This window comes from Lepus europaeus, chromosome 15 (assembly GCF_033115175.1).
Source record: "Lepus europaeus isolate LE1 chromosome 15, mLepTim1.pri, whole genome shotgun sequence".
Lineage (NCBI taxonomy): Eukaryota > Metazoa > Chordata > Mammalia > Lagomorpha > Leporidae > Lepus > Lepus europaeus.
In genome coordinates this window covers 60672204-60694449 of record NC_084841.1, presented here as the reverse complement: position 1 = coordinate 60694449, position 22246 = coordinate 60672204, and the positions used below count along the sequence as shown (strand labels likewise).

At 37.2% G+C, this 22246-nt stretch overlaps 2 protein-coding genes across 5 annotated transcripts in view; one reads left to right on the top strand and one right to left on the bottom strand.

Moving 5' to 3' along the window:
• Nucleotides 1–2998: 2998 nt before the first annotated feature.
• NSA2 (NSA2 ribosome biogenesis factor) lies at nucleotides 2999–9958 on the bottom strand. Its single transcript, XM_062212255.1, has 6 exons — nucleotides 9834–9958; nucleotides 8349–8536; nucleotides 8102–8252; nucleotides 7120–7299; nucleotides 4670–4862; nucleotides 2999–3290 (listed from the first exon to the last, which is right to left on the bottom strand). The coding sequence occupies exons 1-6, from the start codon at nucleotides 9834–9836 to the stop codon at nucleotides 3223–3225; spliced, it is 783 nt and encodes a 260-aa protein (XP_062068239.1). The 5' UTR covers nucleotides 9837–9958; the 3' UTR covers nucleotides 2999–3222.
• A 107-nt stretch (nucleotides 9959–10065) lies between these two features.
• Nucleotides 10066–22246, top strand: part of GFM2 (GTP dependent ribosome recycling factor mitochondrial 2) — a 63154-nt gene continuing 50973 nt past the window's right edge. For 3 of the 4 annotated variants that reach the window (XM_062212252.1, XM_062212251.1, XM_062212249.1), the window contains exons 1-5: nucleotides 10066–10255; nucleotides 15070–15156; nucleotides 18040–18124; nucleotides 19649–19706; nucleotides 20058–20155. In XM_062212252.1, the coding sequence (XP_062068236.1) occupies nucleotides 15094–15156; nucleotides 18040–18124; nucleotides 19649–19706; nucleotides 20058–20155 (304 nt within the window). In that variant the 5' untranslated portion in view covers nucleotides 10066–10255; nucleotides 15070–15093. Of the gene's footprint in view, nucleotides 10256–15068; nucleotides 15157–15420; nucleotides 15503–18039; nucleotides 18125–19648; nucleotides 19707–20057; nucleotides 20156–22246 lie in introns of those variants that run through there. The other variant, XM_062212250.1, reaches the window with a different exon arrangement.

Genomic DNA, 22246 nt, shown 5'->3' with positions numbered 1-22246 from the left:
CTATTAATTGTTGCATGGTAATTAAAAATGAAAATGGGTATTTGTTGACTCTAAAGACAATCTCAAAACAGGCCTGCTATTTGGAGGTATTACAAATTTGTACTTAAGTTGATGAGCATTTTGAGACTAGATTGTTTTTAAAAACAGCTTGCTCTTGATCCTTCTGTGAAACACATTATGACTTTCATGTTACTGAGGTACAGAAGATTGATGTTAAAGTTCTTTAAGTCTTCAGTCAGGTGATGTCATATTGTACTTTATTTGGGGATGTTACTATTTTAGAAAGACCTAATTAGTTAAAATCTGAATGCAAGCAAAATAGTAAACTCTCCCATTCATGTAAGACCTTGAACACTTACATCCTTTATATTTAGTTATTGGGTCAGAAGTAAGACAGATTCTTTCATTCTCAAAATTGGCCATTTGTTTTCTCAATAAATGCTAATAAGGTGAAAGAATGGCTGAAACTAGTGAGTAAAACCTACCGGTCATGCTGTTTTACACATTTTATGAGAAACTTCTATTTAATATCACAATTAGGGAAATAACTAAAGATTCTGTTAAGATCCAGGAAGTTCTTAATGTTTCCATTTTTCATGTCTTAAAGAGATTTAAAAACAGTACTTTGATATTTTACTCCTGAAGATTGAGCTGACAACTCCATGTATGAATATAATTTGAGTTCACAACACAGAAACAGTTATTCATATAAAATCACTGGAGACTGATGGTATAAGCTTATACTTGTTAACAGCAAATGGATTTTCAAGTTTCAAAACTTTCTTCAACATACCAAAAACAATTTACATATTATCCCTTGGTAGTTAGAAAATGTTATTTGGGTTGCTAAAGCGTAAAGGAGAAGTGAGGTAGATGGGAGAACCTTTCACATTGAGTAACTTAAAAATTTATAACAAAAATTACCCTCAACAGTCTGAATAATAAACTTAGATATTTGTAGTTTTTCTAAGGCAGTAGAAGAAAATCTTCAGAACTAAGGACTGAAATGTGATTTCAGCCAGCAGTCTAATTGTTACATAGTTCTTTGTGAACTTACTTGTTTAGAAGTTGTTTATGAAGGGAGTTCACTTTTTGTGTATATACATATATACTTCCTTGTATAATATAAAGCAGATGGTTATTACAAAAATTTTAGTTCTCCTTTCAAGTTTAAATTATTCAATTACTAGGCATCACAGAAATTAGTCTAAATTTTTATTACAAAACTCCTCTGCAACTTTTAAAGGTGAGAAGTTCTATTGCAGTTTTTTTTTTTTAATATAAAATCAAAACAGCATGACTTAAGATGTCTTCTGCTTAAAATGTGTTTATATTTATGGTGTTTTCATACATTGAGATGGTAATAACATCTAATATAATGGTTTACTTTTTGAAGATTACCAGAATACTACCTAAAACGGTTTCATAACTTTAGGAAACATCCAGAAGGCTTATTGCATACAATTGAGCCTTTACCTAATATCTAAGTATCTGCATCTTATGTTCTACTTTATCTTTGGAATTACCTTCTAAGGTTTGAGTACACCAGCAAACTGAAACAGATCTCAATGTAAATAAGAATTTATACTAACATTGCTCATCTGTGTAACAGTACTTTGGAGACAAATTTCTGCTTTGTCCACTAGTAGCAATATGGTGTTCAGGTATAATCGTCTTTCATGGTTGTGATTAGTTACAGATGTTATGCTTATGTTTGCGTACTTACATTATATAAAGCTTCCTTTGTACCTCACAAAATACTCATTTACTTCATTCTGACTTCTAAAAAATAAGCAAACCTCATTTCTGCAGTATCCAGTGATTACCTGAAGTTAATTTCATTCTTTTACCTCCAGAAGTTGTCATTCATACTTTGCCAATTTTTATTAATGGTAAAGTCATTTGTTAAAATCTTAACTGTAAGAAAAGTTCAGCTCTGTCATCAAGTGACTGTATCATACTAGGTCATCATTTCCAAGGAAACTAGCTTTTCATGTCTGTGTTCTAAAACTTCTGTCTATGGAACTTAAGAAAAGATGTTACATCATTCAGAATAGCAAATCTTACTGAGTACTTATATTTGTTTTCTTTATAGTTTTTTTAAAGGTGAAAAGTAGTAATTAAATCTATATTTTGTGGTCTGTTTTTCAAAATTTTTTCCTTCATTTGTCCCTAAATTCATTTATTAAGATGTACTTAGATACTGAATTTGTTAAGATGTGGAATGATTTTTATTAAAGGAACAATTAATCACACTGGATGTACTCTGAAGACAGACATTAAAAAAATAAATACTTTAAAACAAGTGGTGACTATAGATTAATGTAGTACAGACACCCTAGTGCTTAATGCCTCATAGTTCAGATCACAAAAGTGCTCTGACCAAGTTATAACCCTAAAACATGACTTTTTACAAGTGTATTACCTAAGTAACTGCAAATAAATTTCAGGGCATCAGTGCAGGCTATTTCCTTTTAAAACTAAGCTGAAATTAAATCAATTTTTAGTACCACTTGGAAGGTAAAAATACATTATGCTACATTTAGAATATATAAAACAGGTAAAAACATAAAGGCATTTTAGTTTTTCATCTTTTTCATGTTTCAAGTAGAAAATGTAGTTCCAATTATACAATATGAGAAAAAGTTTAAATACCCTTACTAAACAAAGAAATTAAAGACTAATTCTAGTTGATCTTTTGAGTTTTGAACTTTTTCTACTTACTGCAGTGTGCCTTTTCTATGTACTCTTTAGTATTTTATAAACTTGAGCATTACCATTTCTTAATGCTACATGTATTAGATGTAATGATGAAAAGTGAGATGGAAGAGACTTAATGTCTTAGACATAACAAAGTTTCCTAGCCCAGGTTCCCATTTGAAGTATGCAGTAACCTTTATGAAGTGTTTGCAATAATTCTGGTGCTTTTTCTAGTAAAGACAAATCTGCATGCTGAATACCAAATCATTAATGCAGATAAATGATGAAGCAGGACATCTTTTTGCTTTAATTGTTCACATTTTATTAACTTGTAAACCTTAAGCAGACTCCAATAAAGAACAGTCAGTAAAAGTGTATCTTTTTAATGTTTTTTACACCTTAAAATAATTCTCTTGCTGACTGCAGACATGAAGGCTGTTTGGCAGTATTCAGAAAAATCGTAGTAAAGACAGTTTTCCCACTTAGTTTGTAGTCTTCAATAATGATTAGAAGTTACTGTTATCAAACAAGTAAGACTGCATTTATGCATCCATCATTTTCAGGATTGTTGGTAACCTGGGCATATTTCCCTAAAGAAAACAGAAAAAAGGAAAAGGAAAGGGATGTTATCTAATAAAAATTTTAAAGAATATAATCTTTGCCTAAAATATTTCTAATTAGCAGTCTTAGGAAATAGAACTGTAGAGGAAGAGATTTCACAAAATTAAGTAATTCAAGACCAAACTTAATGCAATTTTTATGATTTTACAAATGGTAGCCCGCTGCATTCTATTGGGACATTTTCTTAATAGGCCTCTAATTCCCCACGTAATTTTTACTGAAAAATGCCAACAGGTTTTAAATGAGTTCAAAATCAACTATTTTAAAATTAGGGTCAGCCAACATGAAGTTTAGAGCCAAATTACAGATTGTATTCTTCCTCTCAAAGACCAAAGATTAGGGAAAATCTGGGCACTAAAAGCAGAAAATGAACAATGAGGAATTTGTTTTAATTATTACTGAAAGACTGTAGTTATGTTTGGTGTGTGTCTCCCTTCTCATGGTTAATTGTGTTTTCTTCCAATTTTTTTAGTAACAATTTTTATTTAAAAAGCATCAAGATCTAACACCTTATATAATTACAACCAGTAAGCCAAATTTTAAAAAGGAATATATTCATAACTACTTTTTCTACCAAAAATGTTCCTAAAAATTCACATATGATTTACATTAAGTTTTTATTTACTTGTGTATTTGAGAGGCAGGCAGGCAGACAGAGCTCCTATCTGCTAGATCACTTAATTGCTGATACAAGGCAAGACAGAAGCCAGGAGCTGGGAACTTAATCTAACTACTTACTAATAACTACTTGAGCCATTACTGCTGCCTCTCATGGTGCCCATCAGCAGAAGATGGAATCAGAAGCAAAGCTAAGACTCAAACCAGGCACTCCGATAGGAACTGTGGACATCCTAACATCTGCATCAAATGCCTGCCCCTGATTTACAGTAAGTTCTAACTTAGCTCTTACACATTAAAAATTTTTTTTGCTGCATATTTTCTATCAACTTGAAAAGTAATTCTGTGGCCGGCGCCATGGCTTAATAGGCTAATCCTCCGCCTTGCGGCACCGGCACACCGGGTTCTAGTCCTGGTTGGAGCGCCGGATTCTATCCTGGTTGCCCCTCTTCCAGGCCAGCTCTCTGCTATGGCCCGGGAAGGCAGTGGAGGATGGCCCAAGTGCTTGGGCCCTGCACCTGCATGGGAGACCAGGAGAAGCACCTGGCTCCTGGCTTCAGATCAGCATGATGCGCTGGCCGCAGCGGCCATTAGAAGGTGAACCAACGGCAAAAAAAGGAAGACCTTTCTGTCTCTCTCTCTCACTATCCACTCTGCCTGTCAAAAAAAAAAAGTAATTTTGGTTAAGACTACAGAACAGCAATAGCCCCATATTCAAATATTTACTTACCCCAAATAACCTTGCCTCCTTGCGTTACAAGGCCCAGCTCACTCACATTCACTTCAATGACAGTACCTTTAGTAATTACACCCAAAGTTGTGTATAATGGGGATGATGGATTCTTTTTTACACCAAGTATTGGCAGACAGAAGGTGGCTTTCAGTTCTGGATGTGTTACATGGGCCTTCTTAAAACGTAAGCCCTAATAAATCAAACACAATATATAAAATGTTCACAACAATGAGTAGTATGCTCCATACTTAATTTTTCCAATCATTTCCAAAAAACCATGGGTAGAAAAACACCAAGTCTTAAATAAATACCAGCAATTCTACAGACTAAAAACCTGACAGAGGATAAATAGGTGGGAGGAAAATACACACATGTTCTCTCCAGAATTTTACCATGTAACAGCTACCTACCAATATACTCAGATTCTTATTTTATCCTTACTGAGGACTTGCTACATTCCAGGCACTCTAGTAGCCCTCACAACTGGCTCATTTAAATACTATAACCTTAAAACACAGCCCACCCCCAACTTCTGTTGAATGAGCAAGCAAGGATCACCGAGTTAAATGACTTGTTTCCAAATTAAATGTTGTGCAACATGAAATCCAACCATTCTAAGTCGTCATAGTCCTGCACCTTAGCTGCCTTTCACAATGCAAACAGAAGTGCATGGTCAGTTTTCTGTATTAATAGTAATACTGGTCAAAGACTGGAGATACCACAGAGGGGTCTTTGTCTTCAGAAACCAGTTATGGAGCCTTCTAGTCACCTAGATAAGGCCTTGTGGGGTATATTTACTTCAGGCTGTTACTAACTTAAAAAGTTTACTTGAAAGGCAGGGACAGATATCTTCCAGCTGCTGGTTCACTCCCTAAATGCCTGCAACAGCTGGGCTGGGCCAGTCTGAAGCCAAGAGACAGAAAGCTCAGGTCTCCCACATGGATAGTGGGACCCATGCACTTGAGCCTTCAATTGCTGCCTCCTAGGGTTCTCATTAGCTAGAAGTGGAAGCCGAGCCAGGACTCAAACCTGGTATTCTGATAGGAGATGCCATAGCCCCAAGCAACATCCTAACCATTGTGGCAAATGCGCACCCCCTGGGCTATCGTATTTAAAATGTCTTATCTGAAGTACCTGGGGTTTTTTTTGTACTTATTTGAAGTATCTTATTTTTTGCCTGTATGGGGGCTGGAGGAAAATAACACTAAATCAAGTTATTACTTATGAATCAAACTTGAATAACAGCCTGATTCGTATTTCTTGTAGAACTGATAGAATTACCAAAGATTCAGAAAATCTGAAGTAGGAAATCACAACAAAGTCCATGATACAATCCAGGAATGGGTACATGTTTTCTGTAAAGAACCAAAGCAGAGGCCATGTGGCCTCTTGCAACTACTCTGTGGGGTGGGGTAAGGGGAACAGCCACAGGCAATAAGTAGATGAATGGACATAGCTGTGTCAAAATTCTTTTTAGAAACAGGCTGTTTGCTAATATCCATTAAAAATTACTCAGGACAGTAGGGTTAACACTATCAGCTTTCCCCATTTTTGTTTTCTAAAGAATAGATATCTGAAAGGCAAAGTGACAGGGAGAGAGAAAAATCAATAGCTTAACAGCCAAGCTGGGGCAGCCCAAATCCAGGAGCCAGGTACCCCATCCTGATCTCCCACATGGGTGACAAAGGCCCAAGTACTTGAGCTTCCCAGCACATTGAGCAGGAAACTGGATTAGAAGCACAGCAGCAGGAATTTCAACTCACCCCATAGGGGATGCTTGGCATTGCAAGCTGTGGCTTAACCCACAGCACCACAATGCTGGCCCCTTCTGTTTTTCTAAGCAGGATGACCATCTAGTTGGGAAAGTAATTTAGTCTAAGAAGATTTTGCAAATACAAATATTATCTCTCTCAGAGGAGAGCTGAGAGGTGGTGGGATCAGTTTGAGGGCATATTATTATCATGACTACAACAGGAATTAAGCTACTTTTATACTGCCCCCTTTAAAAAATGATTGTATAGTCAACATTTTCAAAAGCATTAAGATACTTTCCTTACTAAATCAGAACCAACTTTTGACAAAGCAGTCCTATTCAAGTTTTCTAACTGTTCTCAAAGACAAGTGTTTGATGCCTAGCACAGAGTCAGGTATTCCAGTAGACTAATTGCTGAATGAGTAAATGTGACTTTGAGTAGAAAATGAAGATTCCAATATGTAATCTTTAAAAGTGAGAATTCATTAAAAATGCCTACTATTATTTTTAATTTAAAATCTCTTATGAAGCAGAAAACAAGATTTTCAACTGCAGTGGGAAAAGTGCTAAAGAATCACTACAAATAACGAAAAGCATAAAAACATCTTTCACTTTGTTTTTCCTATCATTTTTGGAAATTTCAGGAAACTATAATGTACTTTAGTCAGTCACTGCACTCTTGCAAAGAACTTACCATTGGTCTAATGAATCTTTCATATTTAGGTGGTTTTCTTGTAAAGCCATCTCCAACAAAGCAGACTTTGGTAACCATCCTCTTCCATGCCTTCTTTTTTCTTTTCCCTGTCCGAATAACTTTTAATACTTCTGTTTCTCCCTGGGCACGAACTTTAGGCAGAGGGACTTCCCATTTTCCCTAAAAATAGAACACAGTTATAACTTACATTGTTAGTAAAGAACATTGAGAATGACAACAAAAATATGTTTTAGTCATATACAGTATTAGAGTCTTTGTTTTCTTAACCATTCACATTTTTGGCTTAACTGTTATCTATAAGTCTAAACTGTCTCTTCACAAGCTACAAATTAGGCAGAAATAACTAAGTTTATATATTTTGGGTACATTAAATAAATGGTTTGCTTAAAAAATCTCAATGCTTGTTTTGGGCAAAAAAAAAAATAGTACCTGTAGTGAGGCAGTGACTTCCATAAGTAGTAGATGTGCTTACTACCAGTTAGATAGAAATACAATTTAGAGGTATTTAGGAAAAACCAAACTGCTGAATTCTTATTTTTATGTAAGTTAAATCACTTAAGAAGTTTCTCACTATTCCAGTTTTTAATCAATTTGGGCACTGCAAGGCAGCAAACCCAAGAAACAGTTGGATTTTTCTTCACAACTGCACAGCATTACCAATTGTGGGAAGTATGGGAAATAATTAAATTCTGAATATGAAATTCACTATTTACATATAACACTCTTATTTAACTTTCTTAAAACTGAAGATGTGTGACATTCTTAGAAATTTTTAAAAGTTAAATTATAAAACCTTCTGGTGATGAGAATGCAAGTTTTTACAAAATGTACAGACTTTAACATCTAAATAATGGGAATAATATTTAAAATTAAATTGAAGAAACAAAGAACCTCAAATCTGAATTTAAGCAATTTTAATTCTTTAACAACAAAGAAATAAAAACTAATTTTCTTTGCTTACCGCCTTCTCTTTTCGTTTTTGTTTAATCATGTTGGAAAGTACTTTAGCTCGGGACTGTCCTTCTCTGTCTAGCAGATAGGCAGGCACTGCTCCCTTGGGAGTCTTTTCATCATTCTTTTGTTTGGTGTTTCTCTTCTCATGCATCTTGATACTACCAAGAAGAAAAAAAAAAATCAAGATTATCTATTTTAATAGTTATTACTCAAAGGATATTAACTTGCTATGACAAATAAATGGGATCACTTACGTCTTTTTCATCTGTATTTTCTCAGCATGACGCTGCTTATGGTAGAGCTTGGCCTTCAGGCCAATCATCTTTTTTGCTTTCTTCGAACGTTCATGAGCCTCCCGACTTTCCTTTTTTCTCTTTTTCTCATGGTAATCCAAACGGTACCCATAGCGTTTACGGTGTAATTCAATATATTCATTTTGTGGCTATGACGATTAAGAGATGTTACTTTGATTTTTAAAAGTACTGTCAGAATACTCTAAAATACTTCCTTTTATACAGCACATAAAGTAGACAAGACCATACAACATCCACAAATCCCCTTAAAATGATTCTAGCAATATTAATAATAAGCTACTCACGTGATGTAAATAAATTCTGATCCTGGATGATATGAACCATCAGAGTTTACCTCTGTAATAATGTCACTGAAAGTTATTGTTCATTGAAGGGACTTGTCCAAACCCACTGGACCACTAACAGGATAAGCTGATTGATTACAGGATCTATTTTTTCTCCTGGCATAAGGTAATTTTTTCTTTAATAACACCATTGTTACATCCCACTTTTTATTTTTAAATATTAAGTCAGTTTTACTTAACTATAATTTACTTACCCATTTTAGGTGTAGGCATATAGTTCTAAGTTTTGAGTGACTATACGGTTGTGTAACAACCACAATCAAGACACAGTGTTTAAAAACATGCAGCCGGGTCTATCTGTATTTTAAGACTGAAAAATAAGAGCAGGCATTTGGTCCAGCAGTTAGGCTGTGGCTTGGGACCCTGCAACCCATATGGCAATGTCTGGGTTCCAGTGCCAGTTCTGCTTTCTAGTCCAGCTTTCTGCTAATGGACACCCTGAAAGGCAGTGGTGATGGCCAACCACATGGGAGACTCAGGTGAGTTCTGGGCTCCTGGTTTCAGCCTCATCCAGTCCCGAATGCTGTAGGCATTTAAGGAATGAACCAGCCAGTGGAAGATCTCTATTTATCTTTCAAGTAAAACGTTAAAATAACTTTTTAAGACTCCCAAAGTAAAACAGTGCAAAGCAAACTCCATCACAGTAAACAATGCTTAGGAACGGTAACAGGTGTGGAGTTTTCAATGGCTACCACATAGACTTTGCAGCAACCAGAAGCAAGGGGCGTGAAGTGTCAGAGCAGAAACATAGAGTGAAGATAGGGATCTGGTAGGTACACCTGGGCCGCTTGGGCCGGCTTGGCAGTTCAATAGCCACCTGGTCTTTGGCAAGTTTCCTCCGTAAAACGAAGTGGCGAGATTAAGGCCTAAAGTAAAGCGTTATCACAAGGCGCTGGCACTGATGACCACTGTGGCGAATCCAGGACCTTCACAGTGAAATCTGTCTTGCTCCAAAGCGAATACCCGACTCTACGTCCCACTCCACGGAGTCAACCATCTTCCCTCCAGTACCTGAGCCGAGCCCTGGACCCCAACTATCTCAGAAGTCCTACGTCCCAAGCGCCCCGGGCAGCCTTCTTACCATGGTGACGGCCTTAGGACCGCCAGGTGCAGCGTCCTGGGTGCGAACAAGCTCCCAACTTTCAGGGCTCAGAGACCCACGAGACAACTCCCGGAAGCTCGCGACAGGAAATGCTCATTTTCTCTAACCGCCGAGTGAAGAGGAAGCGCGATGCAAACGTTCCGTGTTTCTGTTCTCCCTCTCGCCTACCATGGCGGAAGTTGCTGGTAGGCAGCATTTGATCGGTGCACTTCCGGAAGTGAGGACCTGTAGCTGCCAGAAGAGACAGCGCGTGAGACTCCGGTTTTTTTAGGCAGATTCCCCAGCTTTCGCCGAGGTGGTCTGCGGAAAGGTGAGCTTGCGGACTTTCGTGGGGCCAGTGCCACGTATTCGCTGCAGTCCGGAGGGAAGAAATCAGCGTCGGATATAAGAACGAATGCCAGGTGAGTACTGCGCTGCACAGTATCTGTGACCCTGCTGGGCGGCACTGACCTTCCTGCCTGCGACTGCTGCAGCTAGCCGCGGAGGGAGACGACGGCCTCAGGCCCTGCCCCCTTGGTGCCCGCTCGGTTTTGGACATTTCTTACATCCTTCGGCGAGGATGGCCGTGCTTTGTGCCGTAATGTGTGTAGTTGGAGACGCAGAGGAATTACTATACACACACACACACACACTATTCAGAACTACTTCCAGTAATTCCTGAGGTCCTTTGGTGCAGTGGACCAAGTGCTGAGTGGACTTGCACGTTGAGGAGCAGCCCTCTAGTGCCGCAAAAGGAATAATTCACTTCAAGAAAGTACATTGGTTTAACACTGCTCGTTTTACTGTACAAGCACAAAAGTTCCCTTCATGCCCCCACAGTGTGGAACTTGATTCGGTTGTAATGACCGCAAAAAATCGTACCGTAAGGAAGACTTAATAAAGTCTTAGTGCTTGAATTTGGATTAGTTTTTAAGATTGCTGAGACCTTTGAGGGGTCAGAGCTATTTTCATCATCACAGTACTAAGATATTATTTACCTTTTTCAGTTTGTGACATTTGCACTGAATGTCACTGAAGCGTGAGACAGCTGTCACCTTTGCAGGAATCTAGGCAGTGGAAGCAAATAATGATACAAATAAACAGAAAGAATTCATGGACTATTAAAAATCAGTGGACTGCCATGCCAGAAGGTGTAGAACACAAAAATAAGAATCATGGGGCACTTAAAGAAATCACAAAGTATTTCAGTATGCAAGTAAAGATGTTGCTAAGGATCAAGTCATGTGGGAAATGAGAGCCTAAAACATCCAGTTAAAATAGCCCGTTTGCATTGGGATTTGTTACTGTGTGTTAACTTCTAAATTGGGAACCTTACTTCAGAGTTGTGTTACAGCTAATGTTTATTAGGAAAGTATCTGGCGCCAGCGTTTAGGCACAGCAGGTTAAGCTGTCTCCTGCAACACTGACTTTCCATTTGGGTGCCTGTTGCTCCCAGCTACTCCACTTCTGACCCAGCTCCCTGCTAAGCACCTGGGAAAGCAGCAGAAGAAATACTTAGACCCCTTACACCTAAGTGGGAGTACCTGGATGAAGCTCCTGGCTCCTGGCCCAGCTCTGGCTGTTATGGCCGTTTGGGGAGAAAACCAGCAGATGGAAGATCATTCTCTTTCTCTCTCTCTAACTCTATCTTTCAGATAAGTAAAATAAGTATTTTTTTAAAAAAAAATCAAGTTTGAATTGGAGCAACATACTCATTATTGACTAATATCAATCCGTAATAACACTTTTGCTTTTTTCATCTCTTCACATTGAATATATCATCTTAGCAATCTAAATGCTTGTTTTTATTATAAAATTTATTTCTGGCACAAATAAGCTAGTCTGTATTTTTAAAAATAGTTTTAGGGGCCGCCACCGTGGCTCACTTGGTTAATCCTCTGCCTGCGACGCCGGCATCCCATATGGGCACCTGGTTCTAGTCCCGGTTGCTCCTCTTCCAGTCCAGCTCTCTGCTGTGGCCCAGGAGGGCAGTGGAGGATAGCCCAAGTGCTTGGGCCCTTGCACCCACATGGGAGACCAGGAAGAAACACCTGGCTGCTGGCTTCAGATCGGCACAGCTCCAGCAGTAGCGGCCATTTGCAGGGTGAACCAACAGAAGGAAGAACTTTCTCTCTGTCTCTCTCTCTCACTGTCCAACTCTGCCTGAAAAAAAAAAAAAAAAAAAAAACCCTCAGTTGTTAAAGATATTCTAAATTTAGATCAACTGGACTTAATAAAGCAGCTTCCCATTCCCTTGAACATGTAACTTTTATTGGAAAAATGCAAGAACCTGGTTGTTATAGAAATAGAAAAATGAGTAACACATGCTCTTCAATGTGAAAAAAAGATTAAAATTCCAGTCCATTTCTACTGGAATTTCTACTACAATGCTTCATTCATAATACCTTTTGCATTTTGCAAAGTTCTTATTACTGTGCCTGTTCCTTCTCTTTAACATAAACTTTATACTTTAACCATATACAATCAACTTATAAAGTAGCTCCCAGTTCTCCTCATCACTTCTCTCCTTATCTGTACAAATAAATACAATCTAAAGTATCATCCAGATCAGAGTAATGTAATTTTTATGCTTCCTATTGCCAAATGCAAAAACTGGATTCCTCATACTTGGGGATTCTTCCAAAAGTTCACAAAAAAATGCATGTTTTGAAAAAAAAAAAAGTGCATGGATTTCACTTTTTTCCCCACCAAAAACCTTTTAATTCCATTTTCTCATGAACTTTTGAAGTACTCTTGTGTACACTTGGAGTAAATTCAGCAAAGTAGTGATGATACCCTGTTTGGCTACCGACCGATATATAAGAAGTCATTTTCTGTGAGCTTTTTATTGGTATTGATTTATTTAGTCCTTTTTTTTTTTAAATCCCATAATAACTGCTGAAAGTAAAATAAATAACATAGCCAACCACTTTACCACTTTATTTTATATAAAGTGTGATCATTGCTTGATCTTGAAAACATCACTTATTTTCTCTCCCAGATTCATAAGAAAAAAAATGAGTGGTTTTAGGAATTTCAAATAAAATAAATATTAATATAAGTTCCCAACTTATTAAAATTTTCCATAAACTGGAAGAATTACAACAGGAATTTAGGATAACTCAAAGAGAAGCAGCCAACACAAGAGTTCCTCCCATTTGATTTCAATTATATAAATTATGAACAAGCAAAACTAATCTGTTCTCTTATCACTCAGGACAATGCCCTGTTTTCTTCAGATTTATTTTATTTGAGAGAGTTAGAGATTGGAAAAGACAAAGAGAAGCTTCCATTATTTGCTGGTTCACTCCCTAAATGTGCCAGACCGAGGCCAGGATCCAGGAGCATCTTCCAGGTCTCCCACATTGGTATAGGGGCCCAAAAACATGGGCCATCTTTTGCTACTTTCCCAGCGATTAGCAGGGAGTAGGATTGGAAATGGAGTAGCCAGGACTCGAATAGGTGCCCATATGGGATACCAGCATCACAGGTGCCAACTTAACCCGTTACACCTCAGTGCCGGCCCTAGGACAGTGTTTATATCATGGCAGTACTAGTGACTGCAGAGAGGCATGAGGAAGTCTTCTAGGGTATGTACAGGTTAATGCAATTTCTTGAATTTGGTGCTGAACCTTCAAGGGGCCACAGATCACAACTTGAGAATAATTAGGGTGCAGCATTCCTCAGTGTCAGCACAGTTGGTATTGTGGGCCTGATAATTGTTTTGTGTTGAAGGGCTACTCTGGACTGTAGAATATTCAGCAGCATCCTTGCCTTTACCTACTAGATGCCATTAGTACACTGTAGTCATGACGATCAGAATCATTACCAGATGTCTTCTTCTCAGGAGACAGATGGGTAGGGGTGCAAATCACGCCTTGTTAACATCCATTGCGTTACTTACCAAGACAAATATCTGTTTACAGTAGTAACTACAGGGAGATGATTATTTTATGATCATAAAATGAAAGGATTTGTTGACTTCCTAAATAAGGTTAGTAAATGATTCTGTCATTGATATGAATATCCAGAAAGGTTCAGATGTAGGAAGAATAATTCTCTCTCCTTTTTTTTTTCTTTTTTTTTTAGGATTTATTTACTTATTTGAAAGGCAGAGTTAGAGATATCTTTCATCCACATATATACCCCCCCCCCAAATGGCCAAAACAGTCAGGGATGGCCCAGGAGCCTGGAACTCCATCTGGGTCTCCCATGTGGATGACAGAGACCCAAGGACTTGGGTCATCCTCCACTGTTTTCCCAAATTACCAGGGAGCTGGATCTGAATTATAGCAGCTGGGACTCAAATCAGTGCCTACATGGGTTGCTGGCATCATAGGCAGCAGCTTAACCTGCTGTGCCACAACACCAGTGCCCAGAGAATAATAGTTTTAACAAGGCTTTTTACGTAACATGCAGAGTGGCTTGATACTATCTTTGATATTGTACTTGGAACATAGTGAGTTTTTAGTAAATCTTTTTAAAATAAAAATACTTAGTTCCTGTAGTCATGGAGGGAAGAGGACTTAATTTTGCATATATTGTACCTGATTTTATTTTTACATATTTATGATAGGAAAATCAAAATACACTTTTAAGCCAGTAAATTTTACTGCATGTAACAAATTACTAAGTTAATGTGTGAATTTTTACCTTTCTATACATAATTCTATTTCTTTTTCTTAAGATTTATTTATTTATTTGAAAACAGAGTTACAAAGAGGGAGAGACAGAGATCTTCCATTTCCTGGTTCATTCTCCAAATGGCAGCAACAGCCAAGCTGGGCAAAACTGAAGCCAGGAGCTTCATCTAGGTCACCCTCATGGGTACAGTGGCCCAAGAACTTGGGCCATCTTCTGCTGCTTTCCCAGGTGCATTAGCAAGAAGTTGGATTGAAAGTGGAGTAGTCAGAACTCGAACCAGCATCCATATGGAATTTCAGCATTGCAGGCAGCTGAAATGCTGTTATGCCATGACACCAGCCTCAATGTAATTCTATTTCTGCAGTATTTATACATCTCAAGAATGAAAGTGTGTTGAAAAAATAAGGGGCATTTTAAGCCTGAGAACCATATTTCTCAAATTTAGTGAGAATTTTCATTTTCTGAATGTGTCAAGGATTTGATAGAACTATTATACCTACTTTTTTAAATCAATGTATTTTTACCTTGCATATTTTATGCCTTATTGACATATTAAATTTAGTTTTATAATTTTATGTATTTATTTTTTCAGAGAAAAACAATTTAGAAGATCAAGATGTTGATGAACTTTAGGATATTTACAGTGAATCATCACAAAATATCCAGTTTGCACATGAATGTAAGCTTTTCTTATAAATTAAATGTACTTGGGTAACCTCAGTTACTTTACTCCCAGAAGGCCTCGTATATGTCATAAGCTTTTGACGCCAAACCTAATTTAGTCTTAACATTTAGTTACCCTCATTTCAGAATAACTTGAGAGAAATTTTTTGTCTAAATTTATTAAGAAATTACCTTAATTAAAAAACAACAGATAATGCTAACTGCTAGTCTCATGGAGTACAAAAGTGACAGGTTTGGTTTTTTTGTTTTTTTGAGGAAGATGGTGCAAACGTGCTTCATACTCCTAAGTATCTACAGGTTGAGAGTCCAGTGAATGAAACTTCTCTTAAATTAATGTCAAGGTATAATATCTAATTGTACAGTTATTGATGCAATAAATAAAAGTTTTGGCTTACTTTTGCAGAGCTGTTCAGGGCCAACTTCTTGGGCAATCTGATATTTGGCTCTTATTTGAAGAATGTAATTTTAGTCTCTAAGGTCTGGTCTGACTTAGGAATCTCCTTCAAAACACTAAATTATTTTGTAAGAAACTGTCATCTCTTCAGCATACTTTGGAGACATTAATCCTCATATGAAGCCATGCCCTTTATTATGTGTCTACAATTAAGTGAAAGATGATCTTCAGATTTGTCTAGGTCATTTCTGTTTATCTTCAACAGTGACTTAATGGGGAATGTTGAGAACCTGTAACCCATAAGAAGCATACTTTATCACGAATCTATAAATTCATCTTTGCTACTTTTTTTTTTTATTTAATGAATATAAATTTCCAAAGTACAGCTTATGGGCTACAATGGCTTCCCCCCTCCCATATCTTCCCTCCCACCCGCAATCCTCCCCCTTCCCGCTCCCTTTCCCCCTCCATTCACATCAAGATTCATTTTCAATTCTCTTTATATACAGAAGATCAGTTTAGTATATATTAGGTAAAGATTTCAACAGTTTGCCCCCATATAGCAACACAAAGTGAAAAAAAATACTGTTGGAGTACTAGTTATAGCATTAAATAACAGTATACAGCACATTAAAGACAGCGATCCTACATATTTTTTTTTAAATTAATTAATTTTCTATGCCATTTCCAATTTAACACCAGGTTTTTTTTTTTTCATTTCCAATTCTCTTTATATACAGAAGATCGATTCAGTATATAATTAGTAAAGATCTCATCAGTTTGTACCCACACAGAAACACAAAGTGTAAAAATACTGTTTCAGTACTAGTTATAGCATCACTGCACATTAGACAACACATTAAGGACAGATCCCACATGGGATATAAGTACACAGTGACTCCTGTTGCTGACTTAACAATTTGATACTCCTGTTCATGGCGTCAGTAATCTCCCTAGGCTCTAGTCATGAGTTGCCAGGGCTATGGAAGCCTTTAGAGTTCGTCGACTTTGATCTTATTCCGATAGGGTCATAGTCAAAGTAAAATCATGCTTGTAGCATTTTGAAGAATCTGTATTTCTGTATTACATTTTTGGTGTTACTAAGTGCCCAAGGAGTAGTTTTCAAAATTTGAGTTTCATTGCTGGCACTTTCAGACTAGTCACCTTGTGATGGTTATATGCTGAGTCTTATCCTGGTCTTTATGCAGTATGCAGTAGAAATTTAAATAGCTTTAAGGCTCTACTCTTCAAATATTTTCTTAAGATAATAGCGTAGTGTTGCCACTTGATAACTAATGTAAAAATAATGTGGAGCACACAGACACAGATTCCATACTGTCATAAAAAGCAGATTGTGGAAGCCCAAAATCATTACAGTCTTAAATAACAATTCCATATATAATGGCAGCCATTAAATATGTGTTGATGTTGTAGGGGTAAGAAGGATGAAGAATGTTCAATCTCTACCTGAGAACATTAGTAGAGGAAGCAGCTAGAAAGGAGGGTAGACTTGGCCTTAAGCAGACCAGTTCTAACTCAGTGACTCTCAGCCATAATACTGCTTAAGAGACACCTGGGAGCATTTTAAAATGCCACTGCCCCCCCCCCCCCGTCTTCTTTCTCCTACCCTGACATTTTTGAGAAGCATTCAGGTTCTAACATGTTAACTACTGCTGTAAGTCCTGAAAACAGCTTATGGTTTTAGAGTTCCTGCCCTTTACAAGCTTGTAGCAGTTATAGAAAATAGCCAGAGTGAGATGCCTTATGTAACCCTTCTGACTGTCATGTCATAGCTCATGGTTCTCACACTTGTAGCTGTTGAAATCACCTGGAGGGCTGGGTTTACCTGCAAGTCTGATTCTGTTGTTCGGGAGGAGCCTGCATTTCTAGCTCCCCACTGCATGTTAATACTGGAGGTCTAGGAGAAATGTTTTAAAGTTAGCTCAAAATAACAAGTCATGGTCACTTATTATTTATTATTATGTGGTATAAATTGGGATTCTCTTTTTTTAAAAAAAGAAAAGATTTATTTTATTTATTTGAAAGCCAGAGTTACACAGAGAGTGAAGGGGAGGCAGAGATAGAGAGAGGTCTTCCATTCGCTGGTTCAGATGGCCGCAACGGCCAGAGCTGTGCTGATCTGAAGCCAGGAGCCAGGAACTTATTCTGGGTCTCCCATGTGGGTGCAGGGGCCCAAGGACTTGAACCATCATCTGCGGTTTTCCCTTGCCATAGCAGACAGCTGGATTGGAAGAGGAGCAGCCGGGACTAGAACCGGCGCCCATATGGGATGCAGGCGCTTCAGGCCAGGGCTTTAACCCACTGCGCCACAGCACCGGCCCCAAGAATTCTCATTTTTTTCCATGAGAATTTTTTAAAGGGATGCAAAATATTTTACCTTCTGACAAAACATGTTATAACATTCAAATTACTGTCATAAGCCATGCTGAAATGAAATTAATGTTTCCTTTTTATCCTTCCCAGAATATGTGCTGCTGTAAAATAATAGCAAGTTTAAAAAGATTAAAGCCACATATACCTGTTGGAAGAAATTATGGTTCCTTACCAGGTACAAATGTTAGAGTCTTCTCATTTTACTTAAACTGCTTGCTGCTTCTCTTTTCTTCTTGTTTGCCACAACCTCTCTTTTTAGGGGTTTCCAACCATGTTTTACTTCTTGGCTATTTCCTTAAGTTGATTGGTGTAGGGATATTCTAATAACTGCCAGGAAGCCATAGCAGTAGAATTGTGCCCCTCCTCTGGATGCACTGGTGAACTGAGCAGAGGGAAGTTTGGTGGCTTTTAGTAGCTGGTTCAGTTGTTTAACATCTGTGTCTCCTTTTACATGATTTTGTGGTAAAATATTTTCTAGTTATGTTTTTTATTCAAAAGTGTTTTCTGTCCATAGAGGTTTACTAGACTAACTTAAAGATTCTTCATAATAGTTTGGTTAAATATTTATCTGGGATGGTTGAATTAGACAGTGGCTTTTTTTTTTTTTTTTTTTTTGACAGGCAGAGTGGACAGTGAGAGAGACAGAGAGAAAGGTCTTCCTTTTTACCGTTGGTTCATCCTCCAATGGCCGCTGTGGCTGGCGCACCGCACTGATCCGAAGCCAGGAGCCAGGTGCCTTTCCTGGTCTCCCATGCAGGTGCAGGGCCCAAGCACTTGGGCCATCCTCCACTGCCTTCCTGGGCCATAGCAGAGAGCTGGCCTGGAAGAGGGGCAACTGGGACAGAGTCCAGCGCCCCGACCGGGACTAGAACCCAGTGTGCCGGTGCCGCAGGTGGAGGATTAGCCTATTGAGCCGTGGCGCCGGCCGACAGTGACTATTGAAAGAGGGAAGACTGAATGCCCTTCCTGTGTTTGAAGTCAGGTAGCATGTGGTAGACCTGATGAAACTAGCTTAATTCTGTTTGGAAGAACTAGTTTAAATAGCAGCAAGGTAGAGATTAAATTTACATATGTAACTACATTGTTGCTTGAATATTATGTATTAATAAAATTTATGGTAAGTATGAAATAAGTCATTATGAACTTTTATAACATTAAGAAACACTATTTGGCATTTTATTATTTATTATTATATTTATTAGATTATTGTCTCCCAAGCCTCTTTAAAGGTATTATGGGATTGCTGAGGGAAGGTAGGTTCCAAATTGTACAAGAATTCATTATTTGCTGATATAAGGATTACTCTCAGCTTTTCAAGCCCTGTAAAATGCAGTGTTAAAGTTTTTCTTTGATTCAGGATAATAGAACCTTAAGATTGTCATTAGGAACATTAATTCTGAGTCTACATTTCTATAAATTATAGGAGTAGGAAGTGGCAGAGATTGGAGTAAATCTGTAGTTTCTCTAAGGATGTGATCTGGACATGGATGTTTAAAAGCTTTTACCTTGTTTTATCATTAGCCATAGCTTTTTCCTTTTAGATTGTAGGGAAATAGATTTTAGATAAATGAGTTTTACTTGGCTTGGACTTTACTTTGGAATTACAGTATTTGATTAACATTATTTTAAAGTTTTTTACTTGTGAATTAAGGAAAATTTCATAAATTTACCACTTCAATTTTAATCCTCCTTCTATTAGGATTAATAGAAAATGATATCAAATCGCTTCGTTCCATCATCAATCCTCCTATAGCTAAGTAAGTACTATCATTGATTTTTCTTTCCACAAATTTATAAATTTTCTCTGATAGGCATTATTAGTAAATGCTACAGTTTCTATGACTGTATGCCCTACCTAATTATAAAAAAAAGTTGGTATTTAGTTAATTTGTTAGCTGTTTTGTCAAAGTAATGTAGTAGGATATACTGAAATATGTTTTTCATTTTTGTTATTTTGTCAGAAATGTTTTTCATTTTTCTGGTTTTCACATAATTATATAAATTACAGAAATACTAACCAGATTTAAAATTTGCACAGGATTATTATTATTTTTTTTTACAATTTCAGTAATGTCCACCTCATAATGATTCTTTTTTCTTTTACATAGAATCCGTAATATTGGAATTATGGCTCATATAGATGCCGGCAAAACTACCACTACTGAAAGAATATTATACTATTCTGGATACACACGATCACTAGGAGGTGAGAATAGATTCTTCTTTCCCCATTTCCCAGTAGCAAAAGCCATCACTAGAAAAATTTTGATTACGAAGTCAGCCTAGAGACCTTCAGTGCCTGCAAGCACTGATGTCTATGCCACACATACATATAAGGTAGTTGCCATATCCGCAAAAGTGTCTTCTTAGAGTCAACCAAATAATTAGACTTACAAAATTGTCATTGGCCCCATTGGGCACTTCTCTGCTTGGCTGTCTGTAGGATTGGAACCATACCATACCAGCAGGTCAGCATTAGATATTTCTTCCTAAAGGAGTTAACAGTAGCTTTGAAGACTCATGCCCTAAAGGAATGATTATCTCTGCTTACAACTCCATAGGAATAGCTCCCAGATTCCACAAATGAGACTTGCCATATCCCACTCACAGAAGCCCAAAGATGTGTATCCCAGTCATATGCTTATAGTTCTTCCCAATTCATATTGAGTTTACCATTCAGACATTTTTTTCCCATGAAATATGTTGCCTAGCAACATGCAAGGGGTTTTCAAATAGTTCATGGTAAGTATATTATGAAACTGCATGGATTTGAAAATTTTTTGGGACAAAATACTCTTGTCTTTTAATTCCATTTTTAAAGTTCCCTCTTATGACCACTTAGATTTCTCAAAGGATTACTGTGTGTAAATGGGATTATGACAGCACAAGGAGCAATTTTAGGCTTCCTCTATTTTGTCACAAATCTGATAATAATCTTTCCCTTATAGCCTCAGTTTATGTACCTGAAGTGAGTGTCAGATGAGGTGACCCAGACAACTTTAAAATTTTCTTTTTAATTGTGGTAAAATCAAACAAACAAATCATCTCAACCATTTCAGTAGTGTTGAATATATTCATATTGTTGTGAAACCAATCTCTAGAATGTTTGTATCTTGAGCACATGGTTCACCCGTATTACGGTAAATATCAGAGTTTCCTACCTGTTTAAGGTTGAATAATATTCCGTGTATGTATATTCAAGTTCTCCTCTGAAGTCCTCTTTTAGTTTAGGCTGTAGCCCTGGAAAGTATTCAAATTGTTTTAGAACTTACTGATCCAAAGCTAATTTTATTAGTCATATGAGTAATCATAGAAATAAATTGAAATAAAGATCTTTATTGTGGAAAATTTTATTCTCATATAAATGTTTTAAAAATCTAGTGCCACATTTAGGACTTTTGGTTAATTATGTGGTCTCTGTATCCTTAATGATGTTTGATTGTGTGGTTGTTATATTGTAAATAATTGGCAACACTAATGCAACTCATAGATACTAAGACGGATATTTGGAGTTCCTGGTAACCATATTTTTCTTTCTATTGCCTCCTCTGTTCTTGCTTTAAGTGTGTATGTGTGTGTATGAGTATAAATATGCACATTTATACATGCATTTGGGAAAATGAACTACCATTTAGGAGTTTTATGCTGACATTCATGGTAGTATTTGATAAAGCTATAATATATTCTTGAATCTTAAATGATAAATATCAACTGTTTTCATTACTTATTTCAAATCATAATGTTTATAGATTTTTTTGAAAGATTATTTATTTTATTCGAAAGGCAGAGTTACAGAGACAGAGGGAAAGACAGAGACTGAGAGATTTTCTATCTGCTTATTCATTTCCCAAATGGCCACAACAGCCAGAGCTGGGCCAATCCAAAGCCTGGAGCCAGGAGCTTCTTCCGAGTCTCCCATGTGGGTGCAGGAGTCCAAGCACTTAAGCCATCCTCCACTGCTTTCCCAGGCCAACTGCAGTGAGCTGTATTAGAAGTGGAACAGCCAGGACTCGAGAGAACACCCATATGAGAAGCCGGTGCCACAGGCAGAGGCTTAACCTACTGCACCACAGCACCAGAGCGTTTATAGATTTAATCATGGTAAAATGTACACTTGAATTTTACTGCAGAGGAATTTGAGTGAAGTATTTGGGAGTCAGGATAAAGTTTATCCAAGACTTTATGTTGTTCCTTAAAAAAATAATTTAAAAAAGAAAAAAAGTAACCAAATTAAAAATAAAACCAAAAAAGACTTTATGTTGTAGAAATTGTACCAAGACATTATTTGCACTTATAA